The sequence below is a fragment of the Suncus etruscus genome, chromosome 14 (assembly GCF_024139225.1).
Source record: "Suncus etruscus isolate mSunEtr1 chromosome 14, mSunEtr1.pri.cur, whole genome shotgun sequence".
Lineage (NCBI taxonomy): Eukaryota > Metazoa > Chordata > Mammalia > Eulipotyphla > Soricidae > Suncus > Suncus etruscus.
This window is the reverse complement of record NC_064861.1, coordinates 40625033-40652485: the sequence shown is the minus strand read 5'-3', so window position 1 is coordinate 40652485 and position 27453 is coordinate 40625033. Positions and strand designations below refer to the sequence as shown.

General features: G+C 38.5%; 1 protein-coding gene across 3 annotated transcripts in view; it reads left to right on the top strand.

The window, feature by feature from the left end:
- NETO2 (neuropilin and tolloid like 2) overlaps positions 1 to 27453 on the top strand; it is a 73495-nt gene that overhangs the window by 2847 nt on the left and 43195 nt on the right. The window contains exons 2-6 of one of the 3 annotated variants that reach the window (XM_049786251.1): positions 5182 to 5238; positions 9561 to 9704; positions 10716 to 10964; positions 14626 to 14649; positions 14754 to 14881. In XM_049786251.1, coding sequence (XP_049642208.1) covers positions 5182 to 5238; positions 9561 to 9704; positions 10716 to 10964; positions 14626 to 14649; positions 14754 to 14881 — 602 coding nt within the window. Of the gene's footprint in view, positions 1 to 5181; positions 5239 to 8436; positions 8465 to 9560; positions 9705 to 10715; positions 10965 to 14625; positions 14671 to 14753; positions 14882 to 27453 lie in introns of those variants that run through there. The other 2 variants (XM_049786250.1, XM_049786252.1) reach the window with 2 other exon arrangements.

Genomic DNA, 27453 nt, shown 5'->3' with positions numbered 1-27453 from the left:
TTTTTTTTTTGGTTTTTTTGGGCCACACCCGGTGACGCTCAGGGGTTACTCCTGGCTATGCGCTCAGAAGTCGCTCCTGGCTTGGGGGACCATATGGGACGCCGGGGGATCGAACCGCGGTCCGTCTCCTAGGCTAGCGCAGGTAAGGCTTACCTTACCTCCAGCGCCACCGCCCGGCCCCCATTTTTATTCTTTATGCACAATTTTCTCAAGCGAATCCTGTTCTACTTATAGATGTATAAATCATAACTAAATTGATGGTATAACTGTATAAATATCCCTGAATGCCTGTATCTTAAAAAGCTAGGGCCAGGGAGATAATGTACAGCAGATAAGGCACTTACCTGCATGCAATCAGTCTGGTGCTATGCTACCACTTCTGTGTCATCTGCTCCTCCCCCGTGTCCTCACCCAGCCTGCCAAGAGTGATTCCTGAGCATAGAAAGTCAACTATCAAAATATCATTAAAAATGTAGCACTGAGAAAAAGTATACCTTTCATATAGTATAGTTTTAAAGCACAGTCTTGTTAAAAATTAACTTTTTGACCTTTTTCTTTCAAGAGTTGCAAAAGGAAAAATAAAGGAAAGATTTAAATAATGATAGTTGAAAAGTTTTGTTAAATAATACTGTTATTACCACAGATGCTCAAATAGTATACAGTTTATGTACATTTTAAAATAAAACTCAGCCAAACAGGGTTTTCTCCTCTCTACTGCCCCTTTCCCCATAATTTCTTTTCTTGTGTGGATTGGTATCTCCTCTGGTTTTTCCCTCCTCTTCTCTCTCTCCTTTCCCCTACTTCCCTACTTTCTTCTTCCCCCCTCACTTCATCAGTCTCTTCCTATCTTTCCTTAAATAAAACCATTACCACACACACACATACCCAAACTTTTTTTTTACTGCATACATATGCATGACAAAATAAGTTCAAGTCTAAGTCACTTTCAGTCCAATTTTTGTCCATATTATTTTTTAAACCAGGTTCTGCCCTGAGTTATTACCATTGAGCATCACCTCCTTTCACTTTCAAACTTTTGCTCCTGCAGCATAATTATTGAAGTATTTTTAAAATGTGACCCTGAGGCACTTTGGATTTCTTTTTTTAGAAGAGTACTCCTCAGAGGCATTCTAATTTTGTCATATCTAAACTTTCCTTACAGCAGAACTCCCTCAGAGGAATCCTTATGAGGGAATATTTAAAAACAGAATAGAGGGGGTTCTGAGAGATAGTAATGCAGGTAAGCTACTGGCTTTTATACAGGATCAGGGAAGAGTTTGATCCCTGGTACCCCATATGGAACTCTGAGCACCTCTAGTGTAGCCCAAAAAACAAACTAAAATAAAAAACAGACATAAATAAAAGAAAAATGTTGCTTTGACTAGTGTGGTGGGAGGCCAGGAGACAAGTAGGAATGGGAGCTAACCGTGTCACTCACTCAACAGTGGTGCCTGAAAAACTGTCACTCAGTAGCATGCTTACTATCTTGCTTTGCAGAATTATAGGGTGCTGTAAAGGGAAAGCTCAAATGTTTTCAACAAAATGACATTAGTACATGTTAGTTTAAATATTTCTGGTGTGCAATATTTAGAAATTAGAGCATCCGTGTGTAAGAAGATATCATATATTCTAAAAATGTCCCTCCCCTCATCATATTGAAATGTGTTGGTCATTGCTAAGTGAAGAAGACTCCTGAATCATTATAGCATACAAAACAGCCATCTCAGGAGCATTTGACTAATAAGAATTGAACTCCCATTCTGTAGAAAGAGAAAACATTTCTTACACATTTACTCTTGTAAAAGGGATCTAAGCAGTATAATTAGCATATGTAGGAAGTAGTGATCCAAAAGTTAATAAGACTCTTACCTTTCTGAATCGAAGAAAAGAATTGAATTTGATTAAATTTATTGGTTCCTTTAGAACAGCATTCATCAAAAACAAGGTACTGCAACTACTACCTCATAGTATGTTTAATCTGATGGCACTTCATTCTTTCTTTCACTATAGAAAACCAGTAAGGAGCATGGAGACCAGTTAGGTGATTGTAACATTCTGGCACTTCAGTCTATGAAGGTAAATTGAGCCAGCTTGAGAAAAAGATTGTGGCTGGGTATCTGAAACAAAAACAAAAACCAGTAAATTCACTTTTTGCCTTCACTTGATTTACAGGCAAATAATAAATAATAAATAAATAAATAAATAAAAGTTGCCTTATATGTGTGGCTACTATTAATAAGTATGTGTACTCTGTGTTGTAGCTGTAAAGAACCTTTACTCAAGATCAGGTTTAGTCACTTGAGTGCTTTTGTGTACCTCGAAATCTCGGTAATAACTGAGTGAATTAGACAAGTCTTCTCTTTTCAGAGAGAGCTTAAGAGATAATAAGCAAGAAAGTACTGAGTAATACATTAAATACTATTTATATGATCAAATGGGATGAAGGAGAAAAAGGCTGCATTTCTTTAAAATTTGGGAGACCTCACTAAGACTTGAACAGCTAGAGGAACTAGTAGGCTGCGAGTAGTCCCTAAGATAAGAATGAGCTTAGTCAGATTTTGTTGAAATAATGAGAAAGCAACCTGGGGAGCAGTAGATTTTATGGGAAGGTCAAATCAAGTGCCAGAAAAATAGAATTAACTTAAATCAATCAAGAACATGGATTTATTCTGAATTCAGTGGCATTCTATTGGAGGCTTTTTATAAAAGACTATAATGTAATCTGATTTCCGTTTTAAAAGGATCACTAGGTGCTGTGTACAGAATACACTATAGATACAATATAGGATACTCTGACAAAAATAACTAATTTTTTCCAAATATCCATTTTACCCTTTGGCAATTCTCTGAATTAAACTCACGACCACACAAAATGAATATTAGATTTCTCAGTGTGTACAACTTTGGGGAAATGGGATTGTTTTTTTTATTAAAATCTTCATTTTGAGATCATTGTAGATTCTAGGCAAGTATTTTTAAAAGCAAGAGGATGCCCTGCATTATTTCTTCCTTCTTGTATGCTTTGATGAAGGCACAGTAGCTATAACAGGAATAATAATTTTCCAAGTAATTCTCCCCTGACATGGATAAGTTTTAATTTTAAGGTGAAATTTAAATTGTTAATATCCCTTTAAAGTAGAAAATCTCTTATAACTTTATTTTCAATATGATCCAAATTTCATAGATAATTCATAAAGCTGAATATATATGGGCAATTGTAAATTCTTCCCAGCATAGTTGCCATTGTTTTATTGTTTCTCTGGTTTAACATATTTTCTTATTTACCTGTCTGCCTGACTTACTCACTAATGAAGGAAGATACATGGATCACAAAACTTGACCATTTGTTTATAATGTATATTTATGTTGTAGGAGATAATTTTTATAACAATGTAGTAGTTAAAAATGAATATTATTTTCTGGATTGTCAGATATCTATTATTATCATAGGTTTTATTTTAGATAAGTCTTCTTTTACCTTATTATTTCTAATTTGGTCCCTATTCCACTCCACATGCTAACTATGCTTTATTAATCAGAATTCACTAACAACTCTTATAGAGAGGACTCATGCTTCCTTGGTGTTTTTGTTTGTTTTGTCTAAGATATTTTTCCCCTCTGATTCCTAGACTGATAATATAACTAGATTATCCAAAATCAGTCTAGGATCCAATTAGATCCAATTTTTTCTGAACTTTCCTTCATTCCTCTAACCTGCAGCAGAATAAATGATTTCATTATTTATTATATATTAAACTCCTTTTTTACACAAACAATCATAGATTGTCTTTGACCATAGACCAACTGCTTGAAGACACCAGTTTGTTTTAGTATCTATTGTTTATTTAGCAGGGGACTGGCACATAAAAAGTGGTAAGGCCATAGAGATAGTATAATGGGAAAGGTACATACCTTGCAGGTGGCTGGCCTAAATTCAATTCTTGGCTCACCATATATTCCCTAAGCCTGCCAGGAATGACCACTGAGCATTGAGACAGAAGCAAGGAATAAGTCCTGAGCACAGTTAGGTGTGGCCCAGCAACAACAACAACAACAACAAAAAGTGCTTGTGTGATTTATCTCATTTAATCTTCACAACAATCTTATGTTGTTGATGGTATTAATATGACAGTCCCTTTTTACAGATAAGTAAAGCAGTTGAAAAAGCCCAGAGATGGTACCTGACAAGCACGGAACCCCAATGCATTTAGGTGCATTTTACTCCTAAAATCAATGCCTAACTGTTTTGCTTGATTCCCCCCCCCCCCCCCGACATCACTATCCTTTTGCGAGCTCCCTGGGGATATTCTGTAAGTAAATGTGGACCAAATAAATAATAGAAGTCCTACTTTATTTAGGAGTTTGTGGTAGTTTGGTTTAATTTCCATTAAGAGAAGAAAGACAAGATCTAACACATTATCTAAAAATTCAATGCTGGTCGAACATTGGATCTTAGAAGTGTTCAATGTGCAAATAAATTAATTTTTAAAAATATACTAGTTTTTGTAATATAGGACATACAACATAGTACTACACAACTATAAAATGCAATGTATTAATGTCTAGGAGACTGCTGGCCTCTTCTCTCTTTATTATGAATTTTTCAGAAGTCAGATAGTGTCCACTATTATAACATGTGTAAACCTTTTTAGATAGAGTATAGTATATACAGAAATAAGAATAGAATAAGCAAAGTTGGATAAAGGTGGTTTTTTTATGTCTTCGTAAGTTGAAAAGTGTAAGTGCCATATACTTGTATAAGTGCTTATATAATTGTGTGCAATATAATTAGGCCATTTCTTGGATTGTTTTAACTTTCAAATAGTAAATGACACCATAACATTTAATCAGTGAACATGTTGAGAGTGAATATAAGAAGTAGTGATTTAGTTTATCTATTTTTTTTTTTTTTTGGTTTTTGGGCCACACCCGTTTGACGCTCAGGGGTTACTCCTGGCTATGCGCTCAGAAATCGCCCCTGGCTTGGGGGGACCATATGGGACGCCGGGGGATCGAACCGTGGTCCTTCCTTGGCTAGCGCTTGCAAGGCAGACACCTTACCTCCAGCGCCACCTACCCGGCCCCTAGTTTATCTATTTTTGTCAAATGATTTTGCCTATAGATAGTAAAATATAATATAGATTCCATTTAACCTCTTTTTTCTATTCTTTCTTTCTCTAGTGTTGTTAATAACAATACTTGTAGTGGAAGGGATTGCTGTGGCCCAAAAGACCCAAGGTAAAGTATTTAAAATCAGTATTTACTACATGTTCAAAATAGTAGAATGACGATTTTGCAAAATTTTCAACTTTGAAGTACTGTTTTCATAGGCTCTGAGTGTTCAATGATCTAAAACTTTCTATCAGTCCCCAATTTAATTAAATTCAACTGCATTTGCCAGCATAAAATTTTTTCCTGATAATATCTAAAAATTGACATCACTAGTTCCTAATAAACTATAAATTATATCCCAGAATCAGTGAGTTTCTGTTTTATTATTAAAGGGGGAAAAAAATCACCTCTTTCAATGTGGTAAAATGAAAATCCTTTTTCATGTCCTATGAACCTTTATTGATGATCCTTTATGAAAGATTTTTAGTTTTCTAATTTCAAAAAATTAGTTTTGAACCAAATTTCCTTTTTTGGGGGGTGTCTTGGGCCACACCCGGAAGCACTCAGGGGTTATTTCTGGCACTGTGTTCAGAAATTGTTTCTCGCAGGCTCAGGGGATCATATAGGATGCTAGGAATTAGAACCCAAGTTTGTACAGAATCAGCCACGTGCAAGGCAAATGCTCTACCACTGTGCTATCCACTCTGGCCCCTGAACCAAATTTTCATATGAGAGTTAACCCAATTTTTCATAGAATCTTTATTTATTTTTTGTTTTCATCCATTTATACATTCAAGTTACAAAAATCAAAACATTCTGTTTTATACTTTTTTTTTTTTTTTTGGTTTTTGGTTTTTGGGTCACACCCAGTGGTGCACAGGGGCCACTCCTGGCTTTGCACTCAGAAATTACTCCTGGCAGGCTCAGGGGACTTTATGGGATGCCTGGATTCAAACTGCCATTCGATCTGAATCGGCTGCATGCAAGGCAAACGCCCTACCACTGTACTATCTCTCGGGCCCCAAAACATTCTTTTATAAAAGAAAGTTATAGGGGAAGGAGTAATAGGACAGCAGGACGGCATTTGACTTGTATGTGATGACCTGAGACAGACTCAGATTCAATTTCACGGGGCCAGAGAGATAGCATGTAAGTAAGGTGTTTGCCTTGCATGTAGAAGGACGGTGGTTCGAATCCCGGCATCCCATATGGTCCCCCGAACCTGCCAGGAGTTATTTCTGAGCATAGAGCCAGGAGTAACCCCTGAGCGCTGCTGGGTGTGACCCAAAAGCCAATAATAATAATAAATAATAAAAAGACATTGAAGTAATTCCCAGAGATGAGAGCTGGAAGGACCAACTCAAGATATAAAGCTCACCACAAAGAGTGGTGAGTGCAGTTAGAGGAATAACTATGCTGAGAACTGTCATAACAAAGTCAGTGAATGAGGGATGTAAAAAGCCTGTCTCGAATACAGGCAGGGGTTAGGGGAGGGAGGTGATGGGGGCATTGGTGATGGGAAGGTTAAACTGGTGAAGGGGGTGTTCTTTTTATGATTGAAATCCAACTACAATCATGTTTTTAATCGCGATGTTTCAAAATAAAGATATTAAAAAATAAAAGAAATTTTAAAAAAAGTTGCATTTCAGTCATATATTGTTCTAATATCCATCCCTTCGTCAGTGTTCATTTTTCTCCACTAATTCAAAACATTCTTAAGAGTAGGTAAATTCAGCCTATCATAGTTTTATTACATTAGTATTCAGGATTACATTAAGTCATTCAACTTTTTTCTTCTTCATTTAATGTTTTTTAATTCTCTTTTCTCTTCTGTTTGAGGTTTTTGAGGTTGTTTATTTTGGGACCACACCTGGCAGTGCTCAGGATTCTTGGCTATGCATTTAAGGATAACTCCTTTAGGCACTCAGGATGCTAGGGATCAAACCCGAGTCAGGAGCATGCAAGGCCAGCACCCTACCTACTTACTGTACTCTTACTGGCCTGTATTTTGTTTTTAAGGAACTGCCTTTTTTTTTTTTTTTGCTATTTTGTTTTCTTTTTTGGGGCACACTTGGCGATACTCAGATGTTAATCCTAACTCTGCACTCAAGAATTACTCCAGGTGGTACTCAGGCAACCATATGGGATACTAAGATTTAACTGGAGTGACCAACTGCAAGGCAAGTGCACTCCAGCTCCTGTCTTAAGGAATTTCTAATTTTTTTCTCCTTATTCCTATTAGGAATTAGAAAACTTTCTTAGAACTGGGAGTGGGGTTTTACTGTCTATGTTCAAGAGCCAGGAGCACAGGGGAAAGGAGTGCTTCCAATGATACTCAGCCTGGCAATGCAGGCCAGTCCACTTAGTACTGCAGCCCACAGAGATGGGGTTGGCTGTACAGACCCTATGATGCCTGGCAGTGTTCATGGGCCACCAAATCTTGGGGAGCCATGTAGTGTAGTGCTGAAGGTCAAACCTAGGCAAGACTGGAACTCTAACCCATTTCCTTTTCTCTAATTAGGAAGACCTCTTAGGTAAAGCACTAAACAGTTACTTTGTAAGCTTTACAATCTCTGAGTAGCTACTGCTTTAATTGTTAAAATATGAAAGCCGCAATAGACAGCATACACTTGAATAAGTATATTACATTCTTGTAAAGATATAGTTGTAGAAGTTCAGAGGTTTCAGATCGTGGTGCTAACTTTTCTACTCTAATTTTTCTATTGATTTTAGGGGCTCTTTTCCCCCCTGATTATTCTTTTAACTATCTTTGGGCAGGTGTATGGGTTTTGTGCTAAACCTGGTAGTGCTTATGAGTTACTGCTATCAGTAACTTAGTATTTATCCTAGCAGAGCAGAGAATACCATACTCAGTGCCAAAGATGGAACTACGGTCAGCCCCATGCAAGATCCCCATATTATTGCTCCTGCTTCGAAAGTTTCTTTGTTCTTATTTTATAGGTATACTCTTTTTTGAGGGGGAGCTACATTCAGCTGTGTTCATGGCTTACTCCTGACTCTAATCAGAAATCACTCCGGGTGGGATTTGGGGGCCATATTCAGTGCTGGAATCGAACCCAGGTTGACTGCATGCAAGGCAAACACCTCACTCAGTGTCCTATGTTGCCAGCCTTGAGATTATGATTTTTTTTCAGAGACTATTAAATACATTATGTTTGGTAGTAACACTTTTTAAAAATATTCTCCTTGCGTAATAATTTTCTCAGTTTATTTTTGTTTTTTTGTTCTGTTTTTCCATAACAGGTTTCCTCAAATGTCTGGTGATCCTTAATTGTCTACTCATATTTTTGAAAGAAGCACTAATATCTGATCACTAACTGCACTAGTATAGGTATATCTTGTTTACTGTAATCCTCACTGTTTAGTGGTCCAGCATTGGGGGACCTATGAGTTACATAATTAGGTGTTTTTTCTTTGGATTAATTAGATTCTTCAGAGAAGACTTGCATCTCCAGTTTAAATGCTCTTCATCTTGGGGCTGGAGTGACAGTACTTTGTCTTGCACAAATGCTTGGGATTGATTCTTAGCATTTCATATGATACCCTGAATCATCTACCAGAAGTGATCCTGAGTCAAAAGCCATGAGTAATCCTTGAGTGCTTCCAGATATGGCCCAAAAACCAAAAATAAATAAATAATGAAAAACAAAAGCTCTACATCTGACCAAGAATCCTTTATCTTGAGCAGTTTAATGGGAAAAAGAATGGAATTATCAGCATTACTCAATTCTCTGTTTTATGGCTGGTTATTTTAACCTCAGCTCTGCCTAATGATGCTTTATCCAATAACTTTGTTTAATCATGTCTACAAAAATTTTTTTTTTTAGTTTTCTGATGGGGTAAGAAAGAAGCAACTACATAGATTTGTAGAATAGAGGAAGGACTTGGTATCCAACTGATTCTAATTTTAACCAGCCTTCATGTTTTTGAAAGGCCCTGTTTCTCCACCACCACCATCACTTTCATTCCCACTTACAGAGATTCTTAGTACTATTGTTTGTCACTAATATATCTACCTCTTTATTTTATAAATGTATGCCCTAAAATAAATCTACTGATGTTAAATGAAATTTAAGGGGAGAGCATCAGAGTTAAGTCAATTAAATTAACTAAAATCCCTTTATAGTCTTGATTATAAACTGTCTTGATTTTTTTAGTTAAACTTTTTAAAATTTGATGGCCACATCCAGCCCTGTTCCAGACTCATTGTAACCCAGTATTATAAACTTAACCTTTTGCATCAAAGTCTTCCAGCAAGTACCGCAAGTAATGTTTTTATTTTAACTTAAACTTGTGCTCTATTTGAAAATGATTCTCACAAAATTACCTATGGGTCACATGGGGGGAGGAGGGTAGAGAATGTTGTAGAAAAGAGAATACCATTCTGATTGCCATAATTTATTTTTAAAATGTTATGTGTCTCTAAGATGGACAGAATTTTGGAATGAAGCACAGTTCTCCATCTGATTGTGGTGGCATCTGGGTTCGAACTAGCAACGGAGGTCATTTTGCTTCACCAAATTATCCTGACTCATATCCACCAAACAAGGAGTGTATTTATACTTTGGAAGGTATTTGACTAATTTTTGTCTTTTATTAAATGAGTTTTTATTTTATTATAAAACTAAGAATACTGGTAAATGCTATGTTTGAACAACATTTAAATATGTATTTTAATTATGTTCCAATGATATATATACATATTTCTGAATAGTTAACAAAAAATAAATTAAAATTTTATAGGAATTTTTTATCTAAAATATAATTCAGCTAGTTTAACTAAAATATAATTCACTTTTCTAGTAATAACTTAAACACTTTGACCTCTCTTATACTCTTTCTGTAGATTTGTGCACATAGTTGCTTTATATATTTTTGCTTTTAAAAATTAATGGTATATGATGTCTATTTAATGGGCTTCTCAACACTGGTTTTTTGGAGGCCATGCCTGCAGTGCTCAGGGCTTACTCCTGACTTTGTACTCAGGGATCATTCCCTGATCCCTGGGTGGGGAAAGATATGGGGTGTTTGGAATTGAACTTGAGCCAGCTGCATGTAAGGCATATTCTCTACCTGCTGTACTATTGTTCTGCCCCCTCAACTCTTTATATGTGATCAAGTTAGAAACATTTTGCAGGAAGTGGGGCCTTCCAGGCTGCATATAGGAAGGAGCCCCACCCATGATCCTTGGCTTATCCAACTAACTGTCTGTTTCGTCCAAGATCCCAAAGATGTGATGCTGCCCATCATCATATCTTGGGAATACCCAGGTCACACTGAGGTTCTCTAAGGACCACATGCTGCTGGAAAACGAACCTATGCTAGACTTGTACCCTAACTACTATCTTCTGACCCCCAGTTAAGAATATTTGACTAACTACTGAATACCATATGCTAAAAAGGTTACAATATTCCTCTAGAATAGCATTTTTAACTTTTATATGTAGCAATTCTAATTTATATGTACAACTTAATTATAACAATTATAAAGTATTAGAGTATTTGCTTTTCTTTTATCCTTTAACATCAGTACATTAATTTTTTTTTCTCATTTATGTTGCCCTGATGTGTTTTACTCCTAGCCGCTCCACGTCAAAGAATAGAGTTGACCTTTGATGACCATTATTATATAGAACCATCGTTTGAATGTCGGTTTGATCACTTGGAAGTTAGAGATGGACCATTTGGTTTCTCTCCACTTATAAATCGCTATTGTGGTGTGAAAAGCCCTCCATTAATTAGATCAACAGGGAGATTCATGTGGATAAAGTTTAGTTCTGATGAAGAACTGGAAGGACTGGGTTTTCGAGCAAAATACTCATTTATTCCAGGTAAGATATTAACTTTACAGTAGTTAGGTCTCACTATTGTCTTAGAATCTTAAGAGTAGAAAAGGTATTTTAAGTTAGCAAGAAAACATCATATTTAAAGAAAACCAATCCATGAACAAATTAAAACATAAAACTAGGAAATAAAATAACCTGTAAATTTTACAGCAGCAAGTCAGATAGTATTTCTCTCTCTCTCTCTCTCTCTCTCTCTCTCTCTCTCTCTCTCTCTCTCTCTCTCTCTCTCTCTCTCTCCTCTCTCTCGGTTTTTTTTTTCTGTTGTTTGCTTTGTCTTGTTTTGGAGCCACATCTGGCAGGAGCTACTCGCAGCACATCAGCACATTGTTTTAGGGTTGCCAGAGATCAAATCCAGGCCACCCATAACCAGGAAATTTAATATACTAAGCATTACTTAGTTGTGGCCCTGTTGGCATGCAGTATAGCTAGGCCTGGTAAACATCTGCAATCAGAACCTGAGTAATGAGAAAACTTCAACAGTCCTGCTCAGCCACACCAAGTGATCCCCTGACTCAGTAAACCATGGTTGGGGGTACCACCACTTATAAAAATTCAACAAACTATTATTTTTTAATCCTTATCAATATAATTTGGATTTTTTTGTCTCATTGGGCACATCAACTACTCATTGAACTAAATAGACTCTAGAAAAAAATTTTGAGCAATTGAAAGAGTACTACTTTGCACTAGGAGGCAACCTATTGCCTCCTTCTTTTGCCACCTATTAATTAGCTTAACTGGCTATTAAAATAGTAGAATGTGACTGAGAGTTACTGTTGGTGAAAAGGGAATACCTTCTGCATTGAAGGTTCTTCTGTTTCATGCCATGATTTGATAACTTACTTCTTTTTGTGCTGAATATTTCATTGTAATGACAATCCACTGTTTATTCACTCTATTGATTACCTGTTGATAATCAAACAGTTGTTTTCAGGTTATTTCAGTTATAAATAATCTGCTGTAAACCTGAAAACAAAATTTTAATGTGAAATAAAAAATTTGTTTTTGGTTTTTGGGTCACACCCGGCAGTGCTCAGGGGTTACTCCTGGCTTTATGCTCAGAAATTGCCCCTGGCAGGCATAGGGGACCATATGGGATGCTGGGATTTGAACCGCCATCCTTCTGCATGAGAGGCAAACACCTTACCTCCATGCTATCTCTCTGGCCCTGTGAAATAAAAATTTAACTCACTAGGGTAAATACCAAGGTGCACTTGATGAATCATATTAAAAACATTCTTGAATTTTTTGCTTGAATAGTGGTGATGCTTTTTCTATATTGCCAATGTTCTTCATGCCACTGTATTGTCTGCAGCAAATGCTGAGTGTATAAGACAACTCAAGCTCAGATCTGGAAAACGAAGCACCACTGGTTTAACCCAATTTTCCCCAAATAACTAATGATAAATATTAAGTTATGCATATTTTCCTAAAGATCAAAACATAATAAGAAGGTATCTACAAGAATGCGTTAAGTTGCAAAAAAAAAAAAAGTGATAAAACAAATTGAAAGTTCACATCAGGTACATTTTAAATGCCAAACTGTGAGCAAAGAGTAATTGCAGGTTTAGCCATAGAATCTTTTTTTTTTTTTTTTTTGGTTTTTGGGCCACACCCGTTTGACGCTCAGGGGTTACTCCTGGCTATGCGCTCAGAAGTCGCTCCTGGCTTGGGGGACCATATGGGACACCGGGGGATCGAACCGCGGTCCGTCCAAGGCTAGCGCAGGCAAGGCAGACACCTTACCTTTAGCGCCACTGCCCGGCCCCGCCATAGAATCTTTAGTACTCATTTCAGCGGCAGATATACTAAAATAGCCTTAGAATCTTTAATTATCCTGAATAATTTTTTCTTAGTTAATAATTAATAATTATTTCATTCAGTTTATTTATTTACATCAAGTTTTATTAAAATTATGGTCTTTAACTCCAAAATGGTCTTCAAATTACATATTAAAAAATTGGGGAGAGTTTGATAATACATTTTAGCGACTAAATAAATATTTTAACTAAAATCTAACCTTGCTAAAAGGAAGCAGTTCTTTTGCAAAGAAATGTCAGATAAACTTAAATATTAAATAAATAGTCTTGGAATAAAAATCTATGGGAATTCTGACAAATTAGAATTTCTAAATATGTAGTTAAGAATATTACCATTATTGCATTAATAGTCCACATTATTTCAGTTATTTCCAGGAAATGGCAAGCAGTCAGTTGTGAAAGTCTCTACATGGGTCTAGCACCATGAATACTATTCTATTTATGGGTAACGCACATCCTTGCTTGCAGCTTACCCTGGGTCCAACTTCAGGCAGCCCATGTGGCCCCTGAATATAGAGCCAGAAATAAGCCCTAAGTGCCAATTTGTATGGTCCAACACAAACACACACACACACACACACACACACACACACACACACACACACACACCATAAGCATAAAAGAGCTTCTATCTCAATCTCAACAAATGCTCCAGCACAGAAAACTTTACTTTAAAAATACTAATTTTCTCCAAGACCCAAAAAGAGCGATCCCTGAGCATATCACAGGTGACTCAAAAACAAAAATTAACTTATCATTTTTTAGAATAGATTCTTTTAGATTTATCAACTCTTAGATAAAATATCTTTTAATAACAAGACTTTAACTAGAAATGATTGATATATCATATATATTCTATATATATATATATATATATAGAGAGAGAGAGAGAGAGAGAGAGAGAGAGAAAGACAAATGACAGCATAATAAAAATTATCTACAGTTGCAGTTAGCTCTGATTTTTCATTATGGGACCATTTCATCTTAAAAAGGAGTATTACATTATTCTCCTGACATAACTATCATGAGCATAATATGAAACTATGTAGGAAGTCTAGTATAAAAAAAGTCAGGAATTTATTAAATCTTTAACAACTCACTAAAATTTATATTTTAGCTATGTCATATAATGTTTTCATGATACATAATAGAATAAATACTATTTTGTGGATGAATGAATCTTTATAATAAGGTTGCCTAATTTGTTTTTATATTAATACTCAAATCATTAACATTCATCTATTTGCTTTCAAGTAATACAAACTTATTTGTGGAGATCCAATTCATGTAAAAAGATTTTAGCTGGGAATGTAGCCAGTATTAGAGCATTTATCATGCATATATGAGGTTCTGGATGCACACACACAGAAAAGATTTTGTAAAATAGTGATATATCTTTGAAACTCATATATTCTATCAGGTTTTTATTTTAAAAAAGTTAAGTACGTGTTGAACTTATTTTAAGATAAATTTTTTCTAATTCTCTGTTAGTTAGCTATTAAGCAGATATCCTTTATAAAATGTTCATTGTTCCAGGCATGGTAGGAAAATACAGTATACGTCAGCAGAGTAGCATAAGGCTAACTTAAAAAGTTAAAATTTTTAAAAACTTGGGCCAGAGAGATAGCATGGAGGTAGGGCGCTTGTCTTGCATTCAGAAGGACAGTGATTCGAATCCCAGCATCCCATATGGTCCCCCGAGCCTGCCAGGAGCGATTTCTGAGCCATGAGGAACCCCTGAGTGCTGCCGGGTGTGACCCAAAAACAAAACAAACAAACAAAATTTGAAAACTTTATCTAAAATACTTTTTTTTTCTTTGTTTCAGATCCAGACTTTACTTATCTAGGAGGTATTTTAAATCCCATCCCAGGTTTAGTATATTACCTCTTTTTCCTTATGGTATTTTGGATCAGTCTTATTTTCCTTTGAACTTCATCCATTTATTCTTTCTAGATTGCCAGTTTGAACTCTCAGGAGCTGATGGAATAGTGCGTTCTAGTCAGGTGGAACAAGAAGAAAAAACCAAACCAGGTCAAGCAGTTGATTGCATATGGACAATTAAAGCTACTCCAAAAGCTAAGGTATCATCTATTGAGTTGTTACATTGAAGAACACAATTGTTTGATTGTGTACATATTTTTATGTATAATGTTGGTTTGTACATGTATTTATAAATTATTCACACAAAATTGAAACTTTTAAAAATGATTTTATTCCAGTCACATTTGTGGGAATTTTTTATTTTAGTCACAATGAGATATCAGCATTGTTACAGTTTAAAAGGTAATTTAATAAATTTCAGGAATTTTGTATATTAAGGGTTTAATTTTAAGAATTTTTAAGGTCTTGGGGCCAGAGCAATAGTATAGCAGGTAGGACATTTACCTTGCATGCTATGTCCTGGATTTGATCCCTAGTGTTGTCTTACTAGGGGAGGGAATACCCACACCTAGCACACAAATGGTCCTCCAAGCCTGCCCTAAGAGCCACTGACTATGGCTCAAAAGCAAAAAAGATTTGTTAAAGTTCATGCTTTCTAATTGGAGAGAGCAAATATTTATCAATCTGATCTTAGATATATAGACACCATCTTTTCTGTCCCTACCTGCTTTTTTTTGGTTTAATTTTGATGGCAAAGCTCCTAAGTTGTGGGACCCACGTGGCATTTTAGTATTACTTTGCTATCAAGGGCAGAAATTCAGTGCTAGGACCCAAAATGTGGAGCTACATGGGCCCTATCATGACCTGAGCCATACAAAACAGTTCTGGGAGGAAGGTAGTTCTAGGGCTACTCCAGTAATGCTCAGAAAAGCATGTGGTACCAGGGATCAAAACAAGGTTGGGAACATTAAGGGAAGTGCCTTAACCTTTATTTACTATTTCTCCAGCCCAGGATATTTTTAAATGACTCTGAGCAATTGAGAATGATTTGTAATTGCTTTTGCTTTAAATGTTCACTTCTATAAATATCAGGAATTAATAGGTTACTTAATGTGTATGAATTAATAGGGTAGAGAAGTGAGGGGGGAGAGTAAAAGAAAAAAGCATTTAATGAATTATGAAGATAAAATTCTCAAGTATGGTAATATAATTTAGTTACTTTTTTAAAAATTTTGTTTGTTTGGAGTCACACCTGGTGATATTCAGGGGTTTCTCCTGGTTGAGATCAGAGATCACGCCTGGAATTTTTCAGGGGACTGTATAATATACCGAGGATCCAACCCTTGTCAGCTGCATGCAAGGCAAGTATTCTATCCACTGTACTCTCTCTGGCTCATAATTGACAGTTTAGATTAAAACTTCTTATATTTTTTCTCTCTAAACCCCTTTCATCCAAGGACTTTTTACATGATCCCGTATATTAAAATATTAAAAAAATAATAAATTTAATATTAAAATATTAAAAATAGGTATACAAATTAAGCATTTACTGATAATAAATTGTTAGTTCCGAACTCGATCCAACCCCCAAAGACAGGTGAGGCGAGCCAGTAATGCAAAAACAAGGGAGCTTATTCAGTTACCAGCATGTTGGACCACACCTCTCATAGATGGCGAACCCCAGATGGGACCTTACAAGCCCTATTATATAGCTGCTGGGCTTCAAGCTAGGGCTGAAACTATTGGTTCTTAATACATATTGGGTCAGCCAGGTTTAAACTGGTTGGCTGAAGTAATAGAGGAGGGGATAAGGCACCCACTAGGTGCCCATGACCTTGGCAGGCAGTTACATAAGGTTTATTGTCCACAGGCCCCTGACTATTGCTAGTCTATCTAACTGTCCAGGTACATGCCCTCGAAGTTCCTGGAACTGGCTGTTCTGGCCTAGTCCCTTCTGCCACATATTTGAGGCCTGTCATGGCAGTCTTCATGTCTAAAGCAAAGCATGGTTACAGAAGTGAAACAGTAGCAGTTAATTCTAAACTTACATTCCCTTCTAACATTCCCCCCTTTTTCTTGTACTTGTGGTTAATCCTGACCATACTTAAATGGTTGTTTCACCTAGAGGCTGGTACTACTGCCTTAAGACCAGCAGTTGTACTATATTGATTCTGTCTTTAACAAAATCACTAACTTGTTCATTATGCAGGGTCTCACTGTCAGGATCAGAACAAGCATGATGGGGGTATAGCTATCAGAACAAGCATGAGCAGGGGTCCCAAAAGGGAGGAGAGGAGGGTAGTTAACCATGGGGAAGCATTGAACCATGACCTGAACCATGACTCCTGCTGTTCATGCTCTCACTTTCTCTTAGCTAGCCCTTCCCTAACCATTGCTAATGACTCCTTGACTACTCCCAAAGGATATACATAGAAAGAGCATTCCTTGCCTAAAGAGGCACAGAGCCCTTCCTGCTGCAGAAAAACAAGGTCTCCCTTCCTGTTATGCACGACCACCTCTGTTAAGGAGTCCAGAGAGTGCTCTGGACATATACACAGTCAACAATCTTGGGCCGTTCCCGGGGAAGTCTGATCCTAGGCTCTCTTCTACTTAGTGCTTGATAGTGGGGCTTACACTGGCACGTTAAGGCAATGTTCAATTGCTGACTATCTAGCTCCTTCTCATTTGCCTTAACTGATGCTTCCATAGTAGGAAGTAAGTCTGGACACATTCTTTTAAAGATCCTATTTGGGCCAAGACAATTCTGCTTAACAGCAATTGAAAAACTGTATGTGACCTTCATCAGGGTATGGCTCCCTCTGTAATTTGATCTTCCGGCTTGTGTGCTGCCAGCTTGCTTTCCTGACACATTCCCATACCCTGCAGAGAAAGCTCACCTCTCCTCCACATTTCCGGGGGTTCCCTCTGGACAAGTATAAAATGAGAATACTCTCAGGACAACTTTGCTATCCCAGTACCCGCATCCATGGGGTGGTACCCATTTTATTTTTCTTAACACTTACACCTTAGTAGCAGGAGATCTTGTGGAGCATAATCAGAAACCCAAACAAATCACATAAGTCAAAGTTTAGGGGAGGGATCCCCAGGGTGACAATTAAACCAACAAACCCTCAATCCACAGTCTGGATAAGAGTCCCAAGGATAGTCCACAAGCAAATTGGTTGTTCATTCTTGCTGGTCATTCCATAGTTACAGCCATCTGCAGGAGCTGTTCAGAATTATCGGCATTTGGGGCTGGAGCAATAGCACAGCCATAAGGCATTTGCCTTGCACATGGCCAACTAGGAGAGACCCCTGTTCGAATCCTGGCATCCCATATGGTCCCTGAGCCTGCCAGGAGTGACTTCTGAGCATAGAGCCAGGAGTAACCCCTGAGTGCCACCGGGTGTGACCCAAAAATTAAAAAAAAAAATTATCTGCATTGGGTCATGGTCTTAGGAGCTCAGTCATCTGAATCTTCGCAGGTACTATTGACTCTCCACTATGAGGATAAAGGAGGTTCCTGCATCCTCTTTAATCTTGCAATTTAAATAGCTATTGGTGTAGAAATAACAACATAGGGCCCTAGAGTTCAGTGGCCCAGAGAGATGGGCTGTGAATGTAGGTCATTGCCTTTCCTGCTCTGGGTCTCAGAATATGCTTCTCACACCTGGTGCTACCTGGTGAAGCCAAAGTCTTTCCCAACCTCTTGGGTTAGACAGATAGTATACTTTCCAATTGATGTCAAAGGTCTTAGGTAGTTAAGTTTCCATGGCTCTTCTTGCCCTTATCCTTTGGAAGCTTTAACATTTTTGCTAGGGATTCCACCACCTTAGAAGTCATTAAAGGGGAGTGTGGGTCCATCTTCTGTAACTTTTTCAAGCTGGCAAAGGACTAAAGGCTGTATGTATAAGAAGGCGAAATCTCATGCTACTTTAGTTCTTAATGAGGCAATTGACTGGTTTGGTTCTGCAGTTATCAACATCTGAAAAAGATCAGATTAATTAGACAGGAGACTATTACCTGAATAAAACCCAATCAGACCCTGGAGCAGTAAACAGTTCTCTTCTCTGTCCTTGGAAGGACAGAGCTTCCTTTGGAATGATAACACAGAAGTTAAACAACAGAAATAAAGCATCATAGAATTATACTTGTTTCCTGAGCCTTTAGGTATCTGTGTTAGGTCAGTCTTCCTCAGGATTACAGTGTTACAGTGTTGACTGGAGAGAAAGCCCAGGACTCCCACTGGGTTTAGTGACTGTAAATAAAATACAACTCTGAGTTACTTTTCCTACTGTACTCTTTAGCCAGACTAGTGATCGCATGTACAACTTTCAATTCCTTATAACCAGTCTATTACAATCAGTATGTACACTTTCATGTATGTTACCTAAGAGAAGCAGGCTTTAAGTTAATCCCACTAGAAAGTATTTAATTCAATCTGCCACAGAAAAATCAATTTTTCTTTCCACCTTCACACTGAACCTTGCCAGATGGTTGAATAAACTTGACTTGTTTCTTTACATAAACCCAACAAGACTAAAGAAATCTCCATTTGGGGCACTCTATTTACAGAAAATTTCTGGTGATTGGTCAAGGACAGAGCAGGTAGTTTACCAATAAAGGAATTAATACTTTACCTGTCACTTCAGAGTTACTCAGGCTTGGCCGATGTAAAGATGTGAAGGTCAAGTTTAACACGATAAGCTGGAAGGTAGCCTTGGGTTTCTCATCTTCTGTAGGAGTATCCTGGTAGGAGGGGGGTCTGACCCATCCCTCTTCAGGGATACGGGCAGTCAGTGCAGATTCAGACATTCCTAGATGATTTCCAGTTTCCCTAGGCCAATCTCCCTCTATGGTCTCCTTGAGATCGAAGAGTATTTGTAACAGTACTGATCATGCTTGTTACTTAATCTCAACCCCTTTCGATTCTGTTTCCCTGAAAGAGGACTCTGGAGGGGGGGGGGTCCCCTAACTTACTTTTAAGATTTCCTGTCTGGATGAGGAGTGATTCCCACTATAGAGAGGAAAACTTCCTGCCTGTATTTATGCAAACCAACATAATGCCATGAAACAACAAAAATACTGAAGGTGGGCCAAAGTGATAGCACAGCAGTATGGAGTTTTGCAACTGACCCAGGATAGATGTGGGTTAGATCCCTGGCCTCCCATATGTTCCCCTGAGTCAGGAGTGATTTCTGAGCACAGAGCCAGGAGTAACCCCTGAGTGCTGCTGAGGATGGCCAAAACAAAACAAAACAAAACAAACAAACAAAAAAAAGGGCTAGGAAAAGAGAAAAGGCAATGTTACAGAACACAATTTACAAAACACACAGAACAACAATTGCATACAATTCCATTTGGAAAACTTTGGTTTCCTATCATTTCTATAGGCCTAATATTCTAAGAGCACTTTAACATCTATGCTCCTTTTCCATAGAATTCTCTGTACAAAAACATCACTTCTAATTTAGAGACATACTAATAACTCAATTTGACCATGTAAATATTTTTCTTTAATATACATACCTCAAACATCCTGAACATTTCTTTTTTTTGATTTGTTTTGTTTTTTTGTTTGTTTTTGGGCCACACCCTGTGAAGCTCAGGGGTTACTCCTGGCTATGCGCTCAGAAGTTGCTCCTGGCTTGGGGGATCATATGGGACACCAGGGGATCGAACCACGGTCCATCCTAGGCTAGTGCTGGCAAGGCAGACAGACACCTTACCTCTAGCACCACCATGCCGGCCCCTTCTGCACATTTCTTTACATTCATTCTATCATTCCAATTTGTAACCAACTGGTCACACTTTCACAGAATTCACTCTCTTTGCCCCAACATCCATAAATTTATTATCTTTCTGCATAAAACACAGACCTATGCTTCTTTTCATAATCTTTTTTCATCCTCCAACTGGGTGGTCCAGCCACTCTGGCTGCCACTGGCAACCAGCTGGAAGCACCAGACAGGGCCTTTTAGGCTCTATGCTCCAGCCTCTTTCTGTGCCTTTTTCTATATCCTCCTAAACCAGGGCAGGCCAGCTTCCCAGTTAGCAAGCTAGAAATCAGCAATGCAGCTCTAGGAGGGAAACTTGAAAATGCCCTGTGTCAATTTCTAACCTTTAAATCAGTTCTATAGATTTTCCCCATCTTTCAGATATTGATAATAAAGTACCATTACATTTAGAAAGAAGCCTTTACTAAATTTACCATGAACTATTGAGATTTTCACACTTAAAGCTACTGAGTTATCTTAACAATATCATGCAACCACAAAATTAACAATATTGTTTAACCACAATAATTTGTAACATTTTCTACCCAATTCTTCATTTTCAGAAACCTCTAAAGTTAGAGGAAGTTCTTCCAGTTGAAATTTTAGCATATAGATAATAAACTCCCTAGGTTATATAGGGGAAAGGGGCAAGCAAATTACTTAATCACTGATAGGGTCAATTTCTCTAGCTCACTTGGTTTGGGTTTTCAAATAGCCATTTTTGTCTTTTCTGATAGTCTGTAACAAAGACTCAATAAATGTCCAAAGCAGAGGAAATTCCTGAGGTGTGAGTGATAAAACAGAAAGTATAACATTAGGCTCACTTAGCCTCTTCTCTGGAGGATTTTAACTCCTTCAGACCTGAGTTTCCAAAGTCTCAATGTCCAATGTCTTTTTTTGTTGTTGCTGTTATTTGGTTTTGGGGGTTGTTTTTTTTTTTTGGGGGGGGGGTCACACTCGGCAGCACTCAGGGGTTACTCCTGGCTCTACGCTCAGAAATTGCTCCTGGCAGGCTCAGGGGACCATATAGGATGCCAGGATTTAAACCACTGTCCTCCTGCTTGCAAGGCAAATGCCCTATCTCCATGCTGTCTCTTCAGCCCCATCAATGTCCAATGTCTTAATACTTTCTACCACTCATAGCACCCCTTCTATTGTTTCATCAGCAAAATTGGTCTTCTCTGCCATCTCCCAAACTTGGAAGGTTCTAGGCTGGCCCCTCCACCCTTGGCCCTTGTCAGCTGCCTGTTCCATCCAGCCCAGACAGCCTGCTTTCACGCAGGCCCTCTCACTGCCTGTGTTCCCATGGAAAGATTCACAGACATGCAGTGTGTATAGAAAGAGGAGAAGTTGTGAAGACTCATACTTTGATCTTGGTGTGTGTGTAGTGGCAGTAGAAGTGGTGCCTGTGCTTGGCAGCTCTTCTGCCTGTACCCTGGGCTCGCTCAGCACTTCAACTCACACCCACCTTCTACTTGCCATACACATATAGATAATCTCTATTGATCTTCCTCTACCCATGCCATCTAAGAATGACAGGAAAGCAGCTTAAGATTGGTCAAAAAGACCAGACTTTCTCCAGGACAAATTTAAGTCCTGATGACCACTTGAGAATTGTCTGGTGTTCACACCCCTCCCCATTGTTCCCTAGCCTATGTCTAGGAGAGCAATTAATACCAGATCTGTAAATCAAACTATATAAGGACACACACTAGGCACATAACAAAACGCACATTTTTCTGAACTCAAATCAAATTCCACCAATCCCAGGGGTAGTATTCTCTAAAATTTCTCTAAGAAAGTGGTAGAAAGAAAACACAGCATGTCTGACACAAAGACAGACACAGAGTGTGCTCCGACAAAAAGACACGTGTACAGAAGAAGATAGATACAGATCAGCTGAGAAAACTAACCTCTCCTGGATTCCAAGCTGGGCCTCTGGGTCCTATACTATGATAGTTCTCAACCAACAAGGTATCTTGGACTACCAGATGGACCCCAACTACAAAGAATTGGGATGTCTCTCAAATTCTGGCTGGTGACCTCCAGCACATCTGCAGGGTTTTTTCCCAGCATTTTACAAGGCCTTTAAAATTACACTGCCATTGGGACAGTGGATAGGGTGTTTCTCTTGCATGCAGCTGACCCAGGTTTGATCCCTGGCATCCCATATGGTCCCCTGAGCTTTCCAAGAGTAATTTCTGATCTTAGAGCCAGGAGTAACCTTAGAGTGCCACTATGTGTGGCCCAACTCCCAAAATAAATAAAATTACATTATCATGATCATCATGGCTTTTTACCAAAATTTGCTGGAGTTTTTCTCCCTATTGTCCTCCCAGATGAGCTCCCAAATGTTAACTTTGGACTCTAGATCTGACCAACAAAGATTGGGCGAGATGAGTCAGTAAAGCAAAAGCAAGGGAGTTTATTCAGTTACCAGCATGCTGGGGCCACACCTCTCCCAGGTGGTGACCCCCAGATGGGACTTGCAATCCCTTTTATCAGGCTGCTGGGACTTCAAGCAAGGGATAAAACTATTGGTTCTTAGTACATATTGGGTCAGCCAGGTTTAAACTGGTTGGCTGATGTAGAGGGGGGCTCAGGCACCCACTGGGTGCCTACAACCTTGGCATGTAGTTACATAAGAGTTTTCACTTGCAGGTCCCGGGTATTGCTAGTTTATCTATCTGCCCTGGTACATGCTCTCAAAGTTCTTAGAACTGGCTGTTCTGGCCTAGTTCCTTCTGCCACATATCTGAAGCCTGTCTTGGTAGTCATTATGGTTACAGAAGCAAAACAACAGCAATTCTGAACTTATATTTCTTTCTAACAAAACCATAAATTTATTTCAAAACAAAATGTTCACAAAGTCCATATCCAGTTATACAACCTTACATGGAATCTCAACCCACAGTTTAAAATCACCTTTTCTCAGCTGAGGGCCACATTGAGGGCCACCTATGGGCCTAGGAAATTCTAAAGGTAAAAATAGTGTAAGTAAACATGAGAGCAAGTCACAAGACTAGAGCTAAGCTGTAGTACTAGGGTGGTGGCCACAGAAACAAGGTTGGTATTGAGCCATGGTTGAAAAACAATGGTTTGAAATATCTGAAAACCTGTTACAAAATGCCTAGAATTACTGAATAAAGTGTAAAATCATCAAAATAGTACAACTAAGTGCTAAAGAGAAAATGAGGCAGTCTTTTCTAAAATATATCACTTAAAATATAATTAGGAACCAGCAACCAAAAGATAACTTTAGAAACCATATGTTTATAAATGTAATGATAGGTAGAGGCTGGATAGATTGTACAGCAGATACAACACTTATACATGGCCAGCCCAGGTTTGATTCAGGTACCCCATTTCATCCAAATTCCACCAGGGTGATCCTTGAATGAAGAGCAGGGAGTAAGCTTAAACTATGGGGATTGGGTAAACATGTGGGGGGGGGGGGTGGGATGGAGGAGGTATGTATATAAAATTGGTTATAAAAATTTGTCAACTCGGGGCTGGCAAGGTGGCGCTAGAGGTAAGGTGTCTGCCTTGCAAGCGCTAGCCAAGGAAGGACCGCGGTTCAATCCCCTGGTGTCCCATATGGTCCCCCCAAGCCAGGGGCAATTTCTTTTTCTTTTTTTTTTTTTTTATTGTGACTGAAGTTCATTTACACAGAATTATTTATGATACATAGTGACAATGAATGAAGGGCATTCCCACCACCAATGTTATCCTTCCTCCACTCTTGTTCCCAGCATGTCTCCCACATCTCCCTCCTTTACCCCCCAGATTCCTACTGCTAATGGTCGCCACCTTACAGCTTGTTATAGGTTGGGTATCTATTCTGTTTGGTGTTCCAGTCTGGTCATTTTTTTTTTTATTTACACTACATGTTCATATGACTGGTCCTGGTATCATTCTTTTCCCCCCTCAATTTATGAGGCTGAATGATTCAAATTATGCTATTCTGTTGGAGGTAAAAAGGTTAAGGAAAAGAGGAGAAAAATTTGGTATCAACTACTAAAAAAAAAAAAAATCACCGAATAATATCCACAAAAGTGGAAAAGAAAGAAAAAAGTGGAAGAAAAAGATGAAGGAAAATAATATAAAAAAAATAACAAACAAAAAATAAAACAAAACACCAGAAAAAGTGCTGCAGTGGCAGGGTTTGTATTACCCCACCTTTTTTTGTTTTTGTTTTTGTTTTTTGTTTTTTGTATAGGCACAGCAAGTATTGGGGAAGGAAGGAAATTCCCGTGGCCTAAGAGATTCAGGGTTTCTCCATTCTTGAAGCATATTGTCATGGGAACAACCACTGGCTCCATATCTTCTCATTGCCTTATCCCAGGGTTTTTTGGTTTTTTTTTTTTTTTTGTATGTGTGTGTGTGTGGTGTCAGGAACCTTTCTTCTCTGTTGTGGATGAGAAAATAAGGCCACTATAGCAAGCAATCTTGGTATTTGCGCAGGGCCTAGGACAGGGCATAGGATAGAGTCTTTAAGGTTCTAGAGGTACTATTCCACCATTGTTGGTGTGTTCAGTTTTCTGTATCATGTGCTCCATGTTTTTGCTCATTCCCTAAGCTGAAGTCTAGGAAATTATGGTTCCAATGGTTCTGCTAAGTCTCTGTTGTCAGAATTGGGCCACTGTACTAAGAAGTCTTGATTTTTGTAAAAGACCTGGGCTATAGCCTAGGGTAGGGTTTTCCTTAATGGTCTCAAGGTATGTTCTGTTCAGTCACAGTTGTCAAAGTCAGTTTTCTGTAGTAGTGCTCTTATTTTTCATAGCTCAAAAAACGATACTTCTTCTGATTTCCACTTAGTGTTAGGTGATGTGATAGGACCTCCTAGTCTTAGGTCAAGTTTTCATTTCCTTGCTGTCCTCGTTATTAACACTGGCACAAGTATATCTCCCAATGCAGCTTAGTTCCTGGTGTTGTTGCAAGGGTTTGTTTCAGTTCTACGTCTGGGATCTGTGATTTGAGAATGAACTAACACTGTCCAATCTCGTGGAGACTGAGTTGTATCCACATGAGATAAATCCAGGATGGGAGGCCCCTTGTATAAAAAGTGTGAGTTCTTATCCTAGAAGATAAGATCTATGTCTGAGTCCATGATCTTCCCTTATTTACTGTGCCTATACAAAAACGTATGATGTCCTTTTGTATTGCTGGTGCTATTCCAGGTAAGGATGACAGACCACACGTACAGTATCTGTGGTGTGGTCTGTGCTTTTATCCCAGGCAAGACATTTTCTTGGTTTTTGACGAAGCAGCACCAAAACTGGTGAGGGTAGAGATAATATGTATATATAAAAAATAGATTATATAGATAAAATTGAGATATATAAAAAAAAGGAAATTGAGAAAAAAGGGAGAAAAGATATTTGAAAGAAGAAAGTGATTGGGGAGGCTATGTGTATGTTTAGGAATACATATCTTAAGATACATTTTTAAAAAGGTATTAAGCTGATGTAGGCAATATAGGCCTCCCAATTAGATCTTCTGACATATTCTTGTGGGGAACGAAAGCCAAGGTACTTTTTCGTATCACAGACTTTGGTCTCTAGAGTTTAATATATGATTTGTGGCATTTCAGAGTCCTATAGTGTCCTTAAGCTAGGGGTTTTGCTGCAGCTGAATCCGGTATTATGCAACCGTCCATGATTTGAAGAGGGTGAGAGGGGGGTCACAAGCTTGAGTCAGGAGGCTTATTGGTTGTGGTTTCTTGCTGAGACACAAGATGAGGGATCAAGAGGGTGTCTTTCATTGAGGAGCTGGATGGTGGTCTGTTGGGAAGGAGGTCGGTCTTGGTGCCTAACGAGTTAAAAACTGAGGGTAAATAGGGTTAAATAAAGGGGGAGATAACAAATTCGCGTTGGGATATGGGGGGGGAGGGTAGAAAGGGTGTGGAAAGGCAATATAGAAGAAGGGCTCTATACATTGTATAGATAAAATGTTTAAGGCTAAGGTTCTGTAGTCAGATAGGACAACTGTATAGAAAGCAACATTTACTTAGACACTGACATCATAGATCTATTTGAGTGCTATCCTCCATACATAGTATATTCCATTTCCTTAAATACAAATAGTTAAGATGCGCCCGCGCGCTTTTGAAAAAGGTTGAGATAAATCTGCTTTGGCTAGCTGTCCGGGGGTTCTTTGGCTAGCTGTCCAGCCCAGTGCCCACCACATGCCAGTGCAAGGGACCAAACTCCTGGCATGCAGCTTCTCCAGGCCCAGCTCTCTTAAAGAATCCCCGGACTGCCAGTCAGTCCTGGGGCCCAGACTCCCCCACGCCAGAGGGTCTTCATGGTTTGATCTGGTAACCTGGGCCTTGGGGGATGTGATGGGGTGGAGCAAAACTCCGCCCCTATCCATTCATTCCCAAGCCAGGGGCAATTTCTGAGCACTTAGCCAGGAGTAACCCTTGAGCATCAAACGGGTGTGGCCCGAAAAACCAAAAAAAAAAATTTGTCAACTCATATGCTGTGTTTCTTCTGGAAATTCTGGTTTTTCAGGCATAAACAGGTAACAATTATTAAAAAAAAAAGTCAAGAAACTCTTGCTTATGGGTCCAGAAAGATACCTCATTGTGCAGGAGTGCTCAATGTGCATACAGGAGCTCAGTATTAGATACCTACCACCACATTATACCTCATGAACAAAACCAGAGTAATTTCTGAGCACTGCCCAGGTGTATCCTAAAAAGATCGGAGGATGAAACTTTGACTTAGAGTACCAACTTTGCAAGTGAAGACAACAGAGTTTGATTTCTTGGTGTCATTGCATGCAAGGAAAGCAGTTTTTATCATTCTTTTATTTGTGCCTGACAGCTCCCTGGTCTGGGATGCTCAGCACCACAAGCAATTTCTTTTTGTACCACAACTAGATAGATGTGTAAGCAACACAACTAGGAAGTACAGCTCCAAGTGAGCACTTGAGTAAACACAGCCAGAGTGTGTGTGTACACCATGATGAAAAAGCATTGCAACTGCTGG